The 17,143-nt window shown below is 53.0% G+C and overlaps 1 protein-coding gene across 4 annotated transcripts in view; it reads left to right on the forward strand.

The window, feature by feature from the left end:
* The window catches only part of NMNAT1 (nicotinamide nucleotide adenylyltransferase 1), a 260,444-nt gene extending 255,664 nt beyond the window's left edge, over nt 1-4,780 (forward strand). For all 4 annotated transcript variants that reach the window (XM_085609796.1, XM_085609795.1, XM_085609794.1 and 1 more), the window contains one exon: nt 3,204-4,780. In XM_085609796.1, coding sequence (XP_085465922.1) covers nt 3,204-3,601 — 398 coding nt within the window. In that variant the 3' untranslated portion in view covers nt 3,602-4,780. The remainder of the gene's footprint in view (nt 1-3,203) is intronic.
* Nucleotides 4,781-17,143: the final 12,363 nt, after the last annotated feature.

Raw genomic sequence — 17,143 nt, forward strand, 5'->3', positions numbered from 1 at the left:
CTCTCTTATCCTCCCAACATTCTAAACGGTCTCCAACTGTCACAGAGTTCTGGAATCTCCTGGAATGTTCTGGAAGGTGCTGGTAGGTTCCAGTGGATGCTGGTGATGTCACAGGTGGCCACCATCTTGTGCTCCAGGCCCTCAGACAGAAGTTTCAGGGGTAGCTAAAATGGCTCCCTGAATCTGCAGCAACACGAAAAAGTCTGGTGGTTCCCAAAAAGGAAAAAATTCAAACAGGGTTTGAGGCAAAAGTGGGACAAAATAAATAATGATGAGGAGGGACCACCCAAAGGGCTGACAGGTCTAACACACAGCATCAGGGAAATCTCACCGATGTGGTTCCGATCACAAAAGGGATTGCGAAGATGTGCAGTGGTGGTTGACGAACGGCGATTGGGTCAACGGCAGACCCCTTTCCCTTCCCCAACCAGATCTCACAGTAGTGACAGATGCATCACTTCTGGGATGGGGCTACCATCTGGGAGAGGTGGAGATCAGGGGACTGATCTCCCGGCGGAGTCGGGGCTCCACATAAAGTTGTTGGATCTCTGAGTGATTCGGTTGGCATTGAAAGCGTTTCTTCCCTCTGTCAAGGCGAAGTTGCTGCAGGTAGTAACGGACAACACCACCACCATGTGGTACTGCAACAAGTAGGGCGGGGTGGGGTCATGGACCCTTTGTCGAGAGGCCCTGGGTCTCTGGACATGGCTGGAACAGCAGGGCATAAACACCTGGCAGGTTCTCTGAACGCCAGGGCGGATGAACTCAGCCGTCGATGCCTAGCAGATCAAGAATGGCATCTCCAGTCGGGGAGAACCTTGGTTAGATTTGTTCGCCTGCCTAGGGTTCTGAAGAAGATCAGGAGCGATCGGGCCTAAGTCATTCTTGTGGCTCCGGACTGGGCGAGGAGAGTCTGGTGTACAGAGCTTATGAAAATGAGCATCGATCCTCTGATCAGGCTGCCCCTTCGGGAGGATCTTCTGTCGCAGGGGAGGGTCCTCCACCCAGACCTGTCAACTCTGCCCCTTCATGCGTGGAGATTTAGCAGCGACAGTTGATGGCTTTTGACTTTCCTACCGAAGTATGTAACAATATTTTGGCGGCAAGATGGCTCTCCACCAAGTCTGTATACGCCTGCTGTTGCCAGAAATTTGTGTTATACTGTACAGAAAGGTCTATTGACTCTCTTTCTGCTTCTCTTTCAACTGTCCTTTTATTCATTCTGATCCTTGCCCAGCATGGCTGTGCTTTGGGTACTTGAGGGGTTACCTTTCTGCTCTGTCTTCTTTTTTGCAGCTGCCAGACCAGCCCTCTCTCTTTAAGTCTCTAATTGTACATAGGTTTCTAAAAGGGCTGGCTCACTTGTTTCCACCCATGCCCTTTGTTATGGCACAGTGGGACCTTAATTTGGTCTTCCCCTACCTGATGTGTGCTCCCTTTGAGCCTTTACATAATTGTCCCCAACCCCCGGCTGTTGTCCATCAAAACAGCTTTCTTAATAGTGATTACATCTGCCCAGAGGGTGAGTGAGTTGCAGGCGTTATCTTGCTCGCCTCGCTATCTGATGTATTTTCTAGACAAAGTGGTGCTTCGCACCCGTGCTTCCTTTTTTCCAAGTTGTGACCCCAATTCATCTGGGTCAATCCATCACATTGGCCACCCTCTTTGCTCCCCCACATCCCTCTAAAGAAGAGGAGTGTCTCCACCGACTGGACCCAAAAAGAGCGTTGTCGTTCTACCTTAACCATACAAAAGAGTTCTGGGTGGACGACCACCTGTTTCTAGGGTATGTGGGAGCATAGAAGGGAAGGGCAGTGCAGAAAAGTACCATCTCTCGCTAGGTCGTTCTCTGCATTAAGATCTGCTATGCCCTGGTGAAGAAGCAGCCCCCTGAGGGATTAAGGGCCCATTCCATCAGGGGAAAGGCTGCGACTACGGCCTTGGCTCTGGGTGTCCCAGTCCTAGACGTCAGGCAGCGTCATGGGCATCCTTGCACATGTTTGCCAAACATTACTGCCTGCACAGTCTGGTCCACAGGGACGGGCATTTTGCCCGCTCAGTCCTGCAGGACTTCCTAGTATAGGATATTGGTCCGCAGTCCACCGCCAGGATGATATAGGTTGGGTATCTAAGAAATCGGCAGCTAGAAGTCTCTATCAGATGAGCAAGTTACTTACCTTCAGTAACGCATTATCAGATTGAGACTCTATCTGGCTGCAGATTCCTTACAGCCCCAACCATGCCTCCCCGCTTTGCTAGTGGCTAGGGTTAACTCTCCTTTTCAGGGCACTAGCCACAAAACTATGTCAGTTACTTTGTTGCTCTGCGCTTCTGGGGGAGGAAAAAACGAAAAGTACTGACGTCTGCACGCCAGAGTGGCATCTATATAGGTACTGCAACATCATAACCAACGCTAATGACTCCGACTATGTCACAGGGAGCCGAAAGGAGCCACCCACGGCATGCTTAAGGGGTATTGCTCAGCTAAAGTTTCCAGATCCAGCCTGACGCTTGGGAAATTCATAGGTAAGGAATCTGCAGCTAGATAGTCTCTACCAGATAATGCGTTAACAAAGGTAAGTAACTTGTTCTTTATGGCAATCTGTCAAACAGGGGGAAATTATCAAGTAAAATTCAGAGTTTTTATTGATAGATAGAAAGATAGAACCTGAAGAGATATGCTACAAAATATCCATAGGCTGCCTAAAAAATGAACTGAGGTAAGCGACACTCAAGGGCATTGTGGGGTATTGTTGGTGTCGCTTTCCTTAGAGGAGCAATGAGTTTTCACTTTCTGGAGACCGTCTGGCTTCTTTCCCATGTTTTCTGTTATTTTTCTTTACAAAATGTTGTTGAAAGGTACACCTGGTCACTTGCTTTTGTAATAATGCTTTTCTTTAAGGTGAAATTGGTGTTTAAAAAAAAATATAAACAACATACCGATAATGTTCTCTAAAGAGAGACTACAAAAAGCTATTTTTACTTTTTTTTAAATGGCTTTTCGGAAGAAATGTTTTTAATATATATTTTATAAAAAGGGCTAAGGGATACTGTGTTTTGGTGGGACTATTTGGTATTTATGACTTGAATGAAGATTCCTTGTTAATGTTTTCTTCTTAATCAAGATGATTTATGTTCTATTGGGGCTGAAGGTGCCTGAGCAATAAATCTACTCACTCTGACAGTGTTAACCTCTATTCCAGGGACTCCTAAACTTAAGCTGCTTTGTGGAGCGGATTTGCTGGAGTCCTTCCGGACCCCAAACCTCTGGAAGGTGGAGGACATTACAGAGATTGTATCAGACTATGGCCTGGTGTGCATAAGCCGGATGGGAGCAGAAGCTGACAAGTTCATCTATGAGTCCGACATCCTGTGGACGTACCGAGACAACATCCATCTTGTTACTGAGTGGATCACTAATGATATCTCAGCAACCAAGATCCGCCGAGCATTAAGGAGAGGACAGAGTGTGCGCTACCTGGTGCCTGACTCTGTATTGGAGTACATCCGGAAGCACCAGCTCTATAACACCGAGAGTGAGGACAGAAATACTGGGGTCATCCTGGCCCCTATCCAGAAATACTCTAAAGGGCCCCAATAAGAGCCCACTCAGCATGGCAGCACTTGCGCTTAACACCCTTGACACCCAGAGCCCTGGCAGTTTTCAAAACCCAAAAAGAAATTGGGGTTTTAAATAATGTTAAAACAAACATCAGTCTGTCTACAGAGGTACATTTCTGGACTGAGGGTCAGCAATAGAAGTGAGTGACCCTCTTTTGAGAACACCATCAAACCAGAAGAGCAGACTTAGGCGGGACATGGGTATAGGTATTACGAGCACTTAAACGGCTACTCAACAAATTCACTTTTATTGAAAAGAATCACTTTGTATGAATCTGAAAGGTTTCTGGCTTAAATATAAAGGGTGTGATGGGACTGTACAAACACAACCAAGCCACACTTCTTTTCTCCCCATCTCCAAAAAGACAATGTCTTATGATATCCCTGTCTCAGCTTGCTGCACTATACCACCGAAGCTCTTGAAAAGCAACTTGAGTGGTGTCATTTTACTCACATTTGGAATTGCTTGTTAAAATTTGATATGCATGATGTAATATCGCAATATGATGTCTTGTGCAGTGTAATGATATTTGTTGGATGGGTAGTGTTTGTGCAGCCTCACACACTAAGGAATACTTTTAGATTATGGTAAGCAGGCCATCATGTTTGTGGTCCCCTGACCAAATTTGCAAATAGTTCAGAAGCAGATGCACAAACACTTTGTCCTGAAATCTTATACACAACTTACTTCAAAGCACTAGAGAAAGTTATTTGATTATTTTCTATATGGTGTGTGTGCTTTCATTCGCCATCCCAGTCACCTCTTGCAGGCAGGCTTCAGTATGGGGGATGTAACCATTTTATTTTGAGGTTTCAGAAATCATTTGAGTAAACTGCAAACTAACACAGAAATGACAGCCTAAAAAGTACTCTGAGCACCTAGATGTTGCAGCAACCACAGCACTTCTAGTTCCGGTTCCCATTGGTTGGAAGCCATAGAGAATAAAACTGGACCCTCTCCATCTTAGGTTAACTTTTCACCACCAACTACGTAACCTAGAGGCACATAATGGAGGAGGTACTGCTAATGAGCCCAAGCCTATTTGTGACTGCAGAACCCCAGAATTCCAAAGAACAGGTCTTTTGAATAATCTGCTGGTTTTGATGTCTGTTGCCTGTTATGATTTTCGTTTATCAGAAATAAAGTATTTTTCATCTACACTGTTTCTGACTGCTGAAGGCTCCCTCCTAACTTCAGTATTGTTATGTCACACCCATGGCTTTCACATGTTGCTTTTTAGGTTGGAGTCGCTAAAGAAATCCTGGGGACGTTCAAAAAGACTTTATTGACTTTAGGTTGTCCAGCTTGAGTTTGTCCCTCCCATTGTCCGAATCTAGTTTACTGTATTCTTCCACAAACTCGCTTTCTGTAAACAGGTCTTTAAATCTTGGTCTTATATTGTCACATTTGCTGGTAATTTTAAGCCAGAGGTCAAATGTCAAGCTCTCTCCTCCAAGGGAGATTGGTGTTTACTTTTCTTTCTGTGACTTCAAAGTGAGCGAATTTATGTGACCATCCTGCTGAGTATCCATATAAGAGGAGAGAGCGTAGGGGGCGCTAGAGGGCGCGTGGCCAAGATGGCTGTGTTCGTGTGAGGCTCCCGAGCTGCAGAGCCGTTCTCCTTAGTTTCTCCTGCCCGGGATGTGCCCCGGGACTGCCGATGCTGCCTGCTTCCGCCTGTGAGGTCCCGGCGGCCCTGTGGGGCCCAACTTGAGAGCGGGGGCGGCCTCCGACTGCGTGCCGCCGCCCTGACGACTTGCCCGGCGGGAGGTGCGGGACGCGCTGGAGGCGGCGCCCGGCCGCGGTGGTCACTCTGCACCGCGGCCTGCCACGAGGGGGCTGGGCCGCGCAACGCGCTGGAGATCGGCGGCTGGCTGACTGGCGGCTTGCGGGGGGCTCCCGCGCGACGGCGGGACACGGAGGAGCTGGTGACCGGCTGTACAGTGGCCCTGCCTGATTGGGAGCGCTGAGCCTGGAGGCGCTTACTGTGGTGAAAGGTGGCGGCGGCCATTACAGGCGGGGACGATGGTGGCAGACATGAGACCCTGCAGCGCCTGATGGCTCGGTGAGTGAGCTGGCGAGAGGCCCCATTCTGGCTGTGATCTTGTGAGCGGGGACCTGGTGAGCACCTGGCTTCTGCCCTCGGGAGCGAGGGGGACTGCTGCGACGGCGGGGGCGACCCTGGGGAGCGTGCTGTGGCCCTGAGTGCAGCGCCGTGGGAGTAACCGGATGGACCGGCCCAACGTGTGGAGCTGGGGTGGCTGGTCGCTTGCCCGCTGCTGGGCGCGTTGCCGTGGTCCGGCCATTGTGGACTAGGCGGTGCGCGGACTGGGGGTTGGGCGTGATCTCAGCACCGGCTGCCAGTTGAACAACAGACCGCGACGAACTCCCCCACCAGTGAAGCTGCCTTGCGCCCTGACCCCTGGCGTTTGCCCGACTGCGAGGGGGGGGCCCCCACTCGCGGTGGCGAGACTGGGCTCCTTGCTACCGGCGTCTAGTGGTGCCCGGGGTCCCGGTTGATCGCGACACGCCATTGGACCCTCCGAATGCCGTCGACGCAGTAACTGGGCATGGGGCGGCTTCGGAACAAACACGCTGAGAGCCGGCGGAGGGCCCTGACTCGGCGCCGGGGCGCTCTGCTGGGACTGCAGCACCGCCTGCGTCGACTTTGGAAGCCAAGATGGATGCCATGCTGGCAGCGGTCGACCGACTGGGCAACACGCTAGAACAAACCAGAGCTTCATTGGAATTCCGGATCGACAAAGTCACGGTTGACTTCACTTTGCTCCACGCTGACCATCGTAAACTGGCGGACACTGTTGCCAGCCAATGTCAGACGCTACAGGATGTCCAGCCGATAGTGCGCAACCACTCTGCAACTTTACAGGACCTGATGGACCGCGTTAACACTCTAGAGGACCGTGCAGAGGATGCAGAGGGCCGCTCTCGGCACCAGAACATACGCGTCATGGGTCTATTGGAAGGTGAGGAGGGACGACAACCGGAGCAGTTTGTTGAAGGATGGTTGCGGGACATACTCCCTCCGGGGGTGCTCTCCCCGCAGTTTGTGGTGGAGCGGGCGCATAGAGTGCCGATGCGGAGACCTGTCTTTGGGGCACGGCCGCGTCCCTTCCTGTTTCGGCTCCTCAACTACCGCGACAGGGACGTGATCCTCCGGGAAATGAGGAAAATGGGTGCCCTGACGGTAGGGGGTGGCGCAGTGATGCTGTTTCCGGACTATACTGCGACAGTTCAGAAGCGGAGGAGTAACTATCTGGAGGTGAAGCGCCGACTCCGTGAATTGCAGATCCCATATTCGCTGCTGTTCCCCTCGCGCCTCAGGGTGGTCACGAAGGATGGGACACGATTTTTCGACGCCCCGTCTGATGTCTGGGACTGGCTGGAGGAAACGGGTCAACATGGTGGCCCCAGGTCCGCAGACCCGGGCCTCGTGGGGCGACGGGAGAAACGACTGAGACGACGGAGGCAGAGGGACCGACGCGGTGGATCGGGGCCGAGTCCTCCCGCGGCCCGAGCCCGGAGAGGATGCAAATGGAACAACTGGAGGCTCTTGAGGCGGTGGCCACCCTGGGATCTGTGAGCAGTCAAGGGGAAGTGGTGGTCCGCGCCCATAGTGACACAGAGACTGACCGGTCCTCCTCCCCATCCATCATACCTTCAGAGGACCAGGTGTTACCAGTGGTGACTCCTCAGACGGCCGACCTTATGGGGTGAACTCTTGTCTGATTGCACAGTGTTCAATGTAGGTGCCCTGCGGTGGTGGATTGATTGCTGCGGACTGCTCTTGGGGGGGGGGGGTTACTGCCCTTGTTGCCTCCTTGTTTGCGGTACTGTGGCTCTTTATGCTTACACGACTGGGCTGGTTGGGGTGCCACTGTTGTCACGGGGGCTGGCGGGACAGTGTGGGATCCCTTGCACACAGGATGGGGCGGGGGGTCCACACATGCTTTGGTCGCGGGGGTGCGGGGTGGCGGCGATGCCCACACACGCTCCTCTGGGGAGCGATTGCGCGGCTGGCAACTCTGCAGGCACACGAGGCTTTGACGGGGGTAACATGGGGCTCTTGCAGACCGGGACCAACAGTATTGCCCTTTGGCACCCACTAGCACATATCTGGCCTGGTAGTTCACAGGCGATCGAGTTTTACACGTTTGGAGGAATGCCCGTTCTGGGGTTTGCCCTTGCAGTTATGGAATTCCTTTTGTTAATTTTACTTTTACCTTTGCTTATCTACACTCCGCAGTGTTCTGCAGTTCTTTTGTGCACCATGTTATTGCAGCAGGCGGTCTGGGCAACTGTGATTTTGGTCCCCTTCCTCCCCCTGGCTGGCCCGCTCCTGCCCGTGGGCCTCGCGTTGTCCTCACTCAACACTGATGGCTGACACTGCGATAGTCACATGGAACATTAGAGGCATGCACACGCCGGCCCGCTGATACTCTGTTTTTGCCTACTTGCAGCGGCATGGGGTGGCAGTGGCCCTTCTCCAGGAGACACACATGACACGGCCAGAATTGGATAAATTGCGCGCTCGGTAGAGGGGGCAACTTTTTGGGACCACATATTCTGCGCATGCTCGGGGTACGTTGATTTGGGTACGGGCGGGTACACCCTTCACATGCTCCGAAGTAGTGATCGATCCTGCTGGGCGATACACACTGGTTCGGGGGAGGCTCAACGGGCACTCTATGCTTCTGGGATCCATCTATGCCCCGAACGTCGACCAGCCGTCGTTTCTAGATCAACTTTCGGTGGCCTTAACCCCGTATGTGGGTCTTCCCTGGTTACTGGGTGGGGACTTTAACGCGGTGTTAGACATGAGCCTTGATAGGTCATACCCGGCGCTCCGTAGCACACAGGCAGTCTCGAACGCGAGGAGCCTTACTGACTGGCAGTCGCGATGGGCCCTGCATGATGTATGGCGTACCTTACACCCCACTGACCGACTCTATTCATATTATTCGGCGGTACATGACCTTCACGTCCGCCTTGACAGGGTGGTGGGCTCTCCTTCGCTGGACCCATTGATAGTTCAGGCGGAATACCTGGGCCGGACCCACTCGGACCACAACCCTCTTCGGCTGCGTCTCTGTTGGGACCTGGGGAGGCCCCCCATTCCCACATGGCGTCTGCAGCCGGCCGCTCTTGAGGATGCGGAGTTTCGTGCTTCGCTCGGCACAGCGGTCGAGCAGTTCTTTGATCTAAACGAGGGTACAGCAGGGAGCGTGCTGACGGAATGGGACGCGCACAAATCCACCATACGGGGACATTGCCTAGGGGCGACAGGGAATATTCGTAAGCAGCTTACGTTGCTGCTTACCGCTTTAGAATCGCGGCTGTTGTCGTGTGAGCGCCATGGTGAGGGAGGGGGTCGGGACTCGGCCCGGCTGGCGCGGCTCCGGGCGCGCCACGCTGAGCTGCTGGAGAGATTGCGGTGCCACAACTACGCCGCACATTCGGCTCGGGTCCATGCTACATCTGATAGGGCGAGGCGGTTGCTGGCCTGGTTGATCAGGCAGGAGTCGGGCTACGCACCAATAGCCTCTATCCGTGGATCGGATGGGACACTGGTACATACGCAACAGGAGATCCATCAGATACTCACAGCGCATTAGAAGGCCCTGTACACTTCAACGGGGCGCCGACAGGCACAGGATCTGAATCAGTTTCTAGAGACCGCCTGCCTGCCCACGGTTCCGGATGCCCACCAGGAAACATTAGAAGGTCCCCTCACGATGGAGGAGATAGGGGAAACGGTGGCCTCACTGGCTTCTGGCCAGGCGCCTGGACCGGATGGTCTCCCAGCGGAGTACTATAAGGCATATCGAGAGTCCCTGGTGCCCAGACTGCACGCGTTATATCTCACGGCCCTTGAGGAGGCTACCCTGCCCGCCTACATGAGAGAGGCCTACCTGATCTCTTTACCCAAGCCAGGACATGACCCTACTAATCTGGGGTCCTATCGCCCCCTTGCCCTCCTCAACACCGATTATAAAATTCTGGCCAAAGTCCTGGCGGAACGGCTGGCCCCCACTGTACCTGTGCTGGTGCACAGAGACCAGAATGGGTTTGTGCCGAAGCGCAGCACCTCACTTAACCTCCGTCGGTTCTTCCACGTTCCGCACATGGCGCACAGCATTGGCCGCGAGCGGGCTGTTTAGTATTGGACCTTGAAAAGGCCTTCGATTGCCTTGAATGGGGGTATCTGGTGGCAGCGTTGTCGCACTATGGACTAGGCCTCGGGTTCCTCCAAATGGCGGAGCTTCTTTATAAGAATCCTGTGGTTTGGGTGAGAACTGGCCCATACATTTCTGATGCCATTTCAGTTGGCCGCGGTACCAGGCAGGGGTGCCCTCTTTCGCCTATCCTTTTTGCGCTTGCCATAGAGCCTTTAGCGGCCACCCTACGGAAGGTTTTGACGGACGGTATTCCCATGGGCGACGCAACGCACCAGGTCTCCTTATATGCGGATGACCTCCTGGTCTTCATTAAAGACGTTGCGCACATCTCCGGAGACCTGGAGCGAGTCCTAACGGAATTTGCTGCGCTCTCCGGGTTGCGGGTGAATGCGGCCAAATCGTGCCTTTACCCGTTCTGCGCTGATGCTCTGGATCCCCAGTATCATCTGGGGGGTGTGCCTGTCAAGTGGCAGCCGGACACTTTCCGTTACCTGGGCATCCAAGTGTATAGGCAACCAGCTGACCTGGTGGAGGGCAACCTGGGCAGGGCGGTAACGGCGATTAGGGCACAGATGCGTTTCTGGGGTACCCTCCCTCTCGCGGTCACAGAACGCATTGCCTTGGTCAAAATGGTGGCTCTGCCCAGGCTCCTCTACTATTTTGCTAACTTGTCGATCTACATCCCGGCATCCTTCTTTGCCACCCTGGAGCGCTCACTCCAGGACTTTGTGTGGGGTACTGCGCGCCACAGAGTGGCACTATCTAAGTTATACCTTCCTACGGGTCAAGGGGGACTCGCGATGCCGTGCTTTGCGCACTCTTACCTAGCAGCGCAGCTGCAGTGGGTAGCCAGGTGGTTGGCCGATAGGGAGAGGGATGATACGGCGTCCGCGGAGCCACCTCTCCCCCTGGCGGATATCATTGCGTCGTTCCACCCGACGGCCAGAGTGGTCAAGCCGGGTCCCCTCCTTGTGGCAGTGGCCTACAAATGCTATTGGCGTGCCCTTTACTTGACCCGGTCGAGTGTCCCTTACGCCCCCGCCATGCCGATTGAGGGTTCTCCTAGTGGGCAGGGGATACTACGCTCGACGGAGCTTACGGAATGGCACGCGTCGGACATCTGCACATTGGGGGACCTCTACCGCGATGGTGCGATTATCCCATTCGCCCAATTGGAGGAGGAGACGGGGTTACCAGTCGGCCAATTCCTCCGTCACCGCTCGCTGATCACGACATTGACGAGCCGGTGGGGAGCTCTTCAGGAGGAACCGGCGCAGCACCTCGTGTACAATACCTCCATGTCATGGGACGGGGAAGTCACATGATCCGTTGGTTCGCGGCCTCCCTGCGTACACAGGTGGCGACCGACCTGGCTCCTTTGCGCCGTAAATGGGAAGCGGACTTGGATCGCCCCATGGCTGACAAGGAATGGAGTGATGCGCTACGGGGGCCAATGCGGGTTCCCAGAAACTTGCGGTTTCGCCAAATTCAATATTTGATACTACACAGAGCATATCTCACTTCTGACTCTATAAATCGATATTTCCATCGCGCGGATGCAGACTGCAGGGCTCTGGATGCTGGGCCGGTGCACATGTTGTGGAGTTGTCCGGCGCTAGAATCCTATTGGCGGACGGTGCATGGAGCGTTAAGTAAATGCCCCGGCCCACTGGCGCCGCGGGAATGGCCGGCCTGCTTGCTGCACCTGTTTCGTAGAACTCCCTCCCACGAAGTTTGCCTCTCGTTTCTTCGACCTGGGTTTGGTGGTGGCAAAGCGGTTGCTCACCAAGCGCTGGAAGGCAGCTGAGCCCCCCCGAGCGCAAGCATGGCGGAGTTCCCTGCTGGTGTGGGCGGGGGCGGAGGGTACGGCCCTTTTGCGGGAAGAAACGTTGGGCCTCAGGTGCACGCCCATAGCGAACCAGTGGGGCACACATTTGCAGACCCTGATGCAGCTGGATGGGGACGCCCTGGGGCTCTGTGGGACAAGCACTGTGGAGGCACTCCCTGAGGAGGGGGGGAACAGAGGTGAGGCCCGGGGGTCCAACATGGGGACTGTTGCGGAGGCCCTTGCTGAACCGGGGGCGTGTGCGGACACTGAAAATTGCCATTAATGGAACTGTTTGTACCGGAGGGTGGGGAGCGGGTGGTGGGGGTCGGGCCGGGGGAGGTACCTTGGGGATCATATGGTAAAAGACCGAACCTGCTGCTGTTGTGCTGGGGCCTCTGTTGTTTTGCCTCTTTCTTTTTATTGTTTCATGGAACTGTTTAGATAAGGGCGGTGGTCCGGAGACCCACAAGATTTATCTTGCTTAGCACATGGGGGCGGCGCTTGATCCTGTTGTTCGCCATGCTCACGACTGGTGGAGTATAATCAGAGTGACTGACTCATTGCCTGTGTGATACTTCATATGTACCATGTGCTATGTCTATATTAACGAAATGCCAATAAACAGATTTCATAATAATAAGAGGAGAGAGCGTAGAATGTTTTTCTAGTTTCTAGCACACAACAAAAAAAACTGTGCTGATGTTTCGGAATTTATCAGAATTCCTACAAATGAAGCACATTTTTTTTCTAATTCTGAAGTGTGGTGAAAACAAATATGTAAATACGATCAAAACACTTCAGTACCGTAGGTGATGACATTTGCAGACATTATATTTTGTGTGCAGTAAAACCGTATTTCGGCGCAAATGTAAATGGTAATTTCAATTGAAAATGTGTTGTGTGTGATGGCACTGCACTACAACACCATGCATACGTGACACTACGCCACTCCACTCTATGCCACTCCATTCTACGACACTTCGCTCCACTTTACAACATGACACTCGACTCTGCTCCCCCCCCCAATCTAAGACACTCTACGACACGCGACTCCACAACACTCCAATTTATGCCACTCATTCAAGGCACAACGGGCCACTCTAAAACCCTCCACTCTAAGGCACACGACTCCATGCTACTCCAATCTGCACCATGCGATTCCATGTCACTCCAATCTACACGCCACTCCACTTCACACCACTTATTTCACTCCACTCTAATCTAGCCCACTCCAGTGTACACCAATCTGCCCTACTTCACCCCACTCCAATCTACTCCACTCCAGGCTACCCCACTTCAATCTACCCTATCTCAGTTTACCCACCCCACTGCAAACTACCCCATTCTAATTCGGTCTACTCCAGTACAATCCAATCTTCCACACTCCTCCACTTCAATATAACCCAGTCAACCCCACTCCACTCCAGTCTACCCCATTCCACCCCAATCTATTGTACTCCACTCAAATCTACCCCACTCCACCCCAATCTACTGCACGCCCTCAAATCTATCCCACTCTTCTCCAGTCTACCCAGCTCTACTAGAATCTACCTCAGTCTAATTTACCCCAGTCCATTCCAATGTACCTGTTGTGGCTCACAGGGTGCGCCAGAGAGCACTGCCAGTCCAAGCGGGAACCACCCGCGGTCGGCGGACATGACGGGAACTACCATTCCCATGAGGCAATGCGTGCTGACGTGCGTGACGTCAGCACGCTGGACGCTCCGGCGAAGAAAAGGAAACATCCGGCTGCAGTCAGGTGCCGGTTATTTTGTATCCAGGTCGGAAGTGCAAGCAGAGAACAGCGTTTCGGGTAGGGGTGCTCTGCACCAAAACTGTGATTCTTTGCTGGCTTCTGTCGTCCAGACATTCTTTGGTTGTTGTTGCTGAAGCAAGGCGAGGTTCGTCTTGTCTTTCAGGGTCCGATTACAGTGGCCCCGTTGGATGCCGCATTGAGGCGTGCGGGGTCGCCATTCTCCGTGTTGGTTTTGGTCCAGCACTCCTCGCGAAGGGGAGCTTGTCTTTGTTTGTCCCAGTCCTAAAGTTCCGTGGCCCCGTTGGAAGCCGTACTGCGGCGTGCGGGGTCGCACTCACCTAGGTCCGGTGTTAACTCCGGTCATTGCTCTCAATTGACAAACAACAGGGCGGAGGGCTTTAACTTTCGGAAAGCGATATTCCGCGTTGTGTTGAGGGAGTGAACTCTGCCTGCTGGTAGTATAACAGTGTGACTGAGGTTCGTCTTGAGAACCCGTGGGGGCGACCAGGAGAAGTATCCTGTTCCTTGCCCTGCTGCATTTTATGTGTGTTCGTTTGTACTCCATACAGGGGTGGAAAGGTGACTCCTGGCATACGTCCTTCCCCCCTGTACTGAGAAGAATCCTGAGTTCATGGTAGGTCCTGTAGCTGAGGGGAGTTACGAGGGTGCTTGCATACTACGACCTCTGCTGATTAGTATCTTGTCTGTAGGGTTCCAGTTGCCTTGCGAGCAGGTCTTTCCAGTCTCCTGTTCCCCGAGAGCATTCTTTCTTTTACAGGTAAAAGGAGGAGCTAGGGAAGAGCGGGGTGATAGCGAGAGAGATAGGGGCTGATGTAACCATTGCATGTTGTTCTTTCTCTTTCAGATCTCCCTCCCAGCTGTCCCCTTCCTTTCCTTCCCTCGCCTGATCACCCTTCTGTGTCTGTTATATATCTATCAGACCAAGGGGTTATCGGGAGGTGGACCCCTTACAGCATCGTGCGACTCTGAGGACACTTGGACGGCGACAGAATAACCGGCCCACGGATAACTGTCCTCCCAGTCGCACGGTGGGATGGCCACCTTTGAGGATGTTATAGCTGCGTTGGCCTTGTTGCAGGCTGAGGTAGCTGCCTCTAGAACAGAAACAGCAACACTACAGGCGCAGGTAGATCGCTTGGAACGCAATCCCTTTGATGCAGGCTTACCCCGCGCCACCCCTACGGCTCCCGTTGTTGTGGAGATTCCCACGCCAGTGCAATTAGCTACTCCTGAAAGGTTCAGCGGGGAAGGCGGGAAGTTGCAAGTCTTTCTCACGCAAGTGATGTTACATTTTACCTGTAGGGCTAGGGCGTTTAACACAAACCATTCAAAGGTAGCCTTTCTTCTCTCGTATTTATCTGGGGACGCAGCTCAATGGGCAGTCCCGCTGGTGAGAAGAGACGATCAGCTCCTATATGATTGGAATGCATTTCTGGAAGAATTCGAGAAAACATTCAACCGTCGAGCCGCCACGCTCTCAGCCGACAGAGATCTGCTAGAATTGCGACAAGGCAATAGGGATGTTATCTCCTATATTAACGATTTTAGGAGACTGATCACTGAAACCGAGTGGCCAGAAGAGAAGCAAGCGGCTCTTTTCCATCAAGGGCTAAGCGAAGACTTGAAGGATGTGGTGGCGCAGATCGACCCACAACCGGTCACCTGTGACGCACTCATCAGTTTGGTGTTAAGGTTGGATCATCGCCTAAGCATGAGAAAAGGGGACCACAGACGGCGGGAGAGACCGGTGCCTACCGTGGAACCTACTAGGGCAGCGAACCACCCTGGTTCCTCAAAAACCGAGCCTATGGAAATTGGAGCCGTCCGTTCCCCGCTCACCTCCGAAGAACGAGAGTATAGGCGGAAGAAAGGCCTATGCTTGTATTGCGGACGGAAGGGGCATTTCATTCGCGAATGCAGTCTGCGGCCCAAAACTCCACGATCGGATCAGAAAGCTGCGGTTACAAGAACCACCCTCTCGGAGGCGGGAAACGCTCCAGCTTAAAGGAGGATGAAGGGAATCCTTTGAGCGCACTGTACATCCCTTCGTTGGAAGACTTGAAGACCAAGGAAAGAAGCCATTTTTATGTGGACGTGCTCATCTTGGTGCAAGACAGGTGGTTGCCAGTCCGGGCATTATTGGATTCTGGGGCCACGGGGTGTTTTATGGACCAAGATCAGGTGGTAAGGCTCGGAATAACGTTACAGGAGAAAAGCATGCCGGAGATGGTGTTTGCGGTTGATGGAAAAATGTTGGATTCAGGACCGGTGAGATACCATACAGGACCTTTATCGGTAAAACAGGGGACGGCGCACCAGGAGTTGATTTCCTTTAACGTTATTCCAGCACCCCATTACGGAGTAATACTAGGGTTGCCTTGGTTGTGCCTCCACAACCCTCTCATAAATTGGCTCGAAAAAACCCTGCAGTTTACCTCCGACTACTGTCTAGCGAACTGCAACGTTTCCGCAAGAAACCCTGCCATGTCATTGGCAACTTGTTACCAGGTGGCGACCGCAGTCGAACAAGCAGTAACATTACCCGAGGTCTATAAAGAATACAACGATGTTTTCAACGAGGACAACGCCGAAGTCCTGCCTCCCCACAGGGCGTACGATTGTCAAATAGACCTGATACCTGGGGCGGTCGTTCCCGCGGGACGGGTGTATGCCCTAACGGAGCCAGAACATAAGTACCTCAGGGAGTATTTGGATAAATATTTGGGCCTGGGGTTTATAAGAGTGTCAAAATCCCCAGCAGCGTCGCCTCTCTTCTTCATTCCTAAAGCCAATGGCGAACTTCGCGCGTGCGTGGACTACAGGGCGTTAAATGCCATTACCGTGAAGAACCGGTATCCGCTACCACTAATCAACGTTCTGTTGGAGCAGGTAAAAGAGGCAGCGATCTACACGCGATTAGATCTGAAGGGGGCATACCATTTAGTCCGTATGAGGAGAGGGGACGAATGGAAGACTGCGTTTAAAACCAGATTCGGACTCTATGAGTACTTGGTTATGCCCTTCGGGCTATGCAATGCCCCCGCGGCCTTTCAATTCTTCCTAAACGATGTGCTCCGTGAATATCTGGACCACTTTGTCATAGTGTACATCGATGACATTTTAATCTACTCCCAGGACACCAGGGAACATACGCAACATGTGAAAACCATCCTTCAAACTCTAAGAAAACACCACTTATTTTGCAAAATCAGTAAGTGCGAGTTTGGGGTGACGTCTGTGGAGTTTCTAGGGGTGAACCTCACACCCTGGGGGCAGGAAATGTCAGAAAGGAAGGTATTGGCAGTTAAACACTGGCCTACTCCCCACAACCTCAGAGATGTACAGTGTTTTTTGGGGTTTGCCAACTTCTATCGTCGCTTTATCCACCACTTCTCAGACTTGGCAACCCCTCTCACTCAGCTATTGCGCAAGAAGGCGGTGTTCCAGTGGACCGCTGGGGCCCAAAAGGGTTTCGATGAGCTAAAAGAGGCGTTTTCTACGGCCCCGGTGTTGGCTCATGCTCACCCTGAATATCCATTTATCGTGGAGGCCGATGCCTCCGACACAGCATTGGGAGCGGTGTTATCACAGAGGCATGTCGAAACAGGGCAACTGCATCCAGTGGCATACATGTCACGAAAATTGAATTCCGCGGAGTGCAATTACAACATCGCCGAAAAAGAACTACTCGCCATCAAAGACGCCTTCAGTGAATGGAG

This window comes from Triturus cristatus, chromosome 1_2, assembly GCF_964204655.1.
Source record: "Triturus cristatus chromosome 1_2, aTriCri1.1, whole genome shotgun sequence".
In the NCBI taxonomy this organism is placed as follows: Eukaryota; Metazoa; Chordata; class Amphibia; order Caudata; family Salamandridae; genus Triturus; species Triturus cristatus.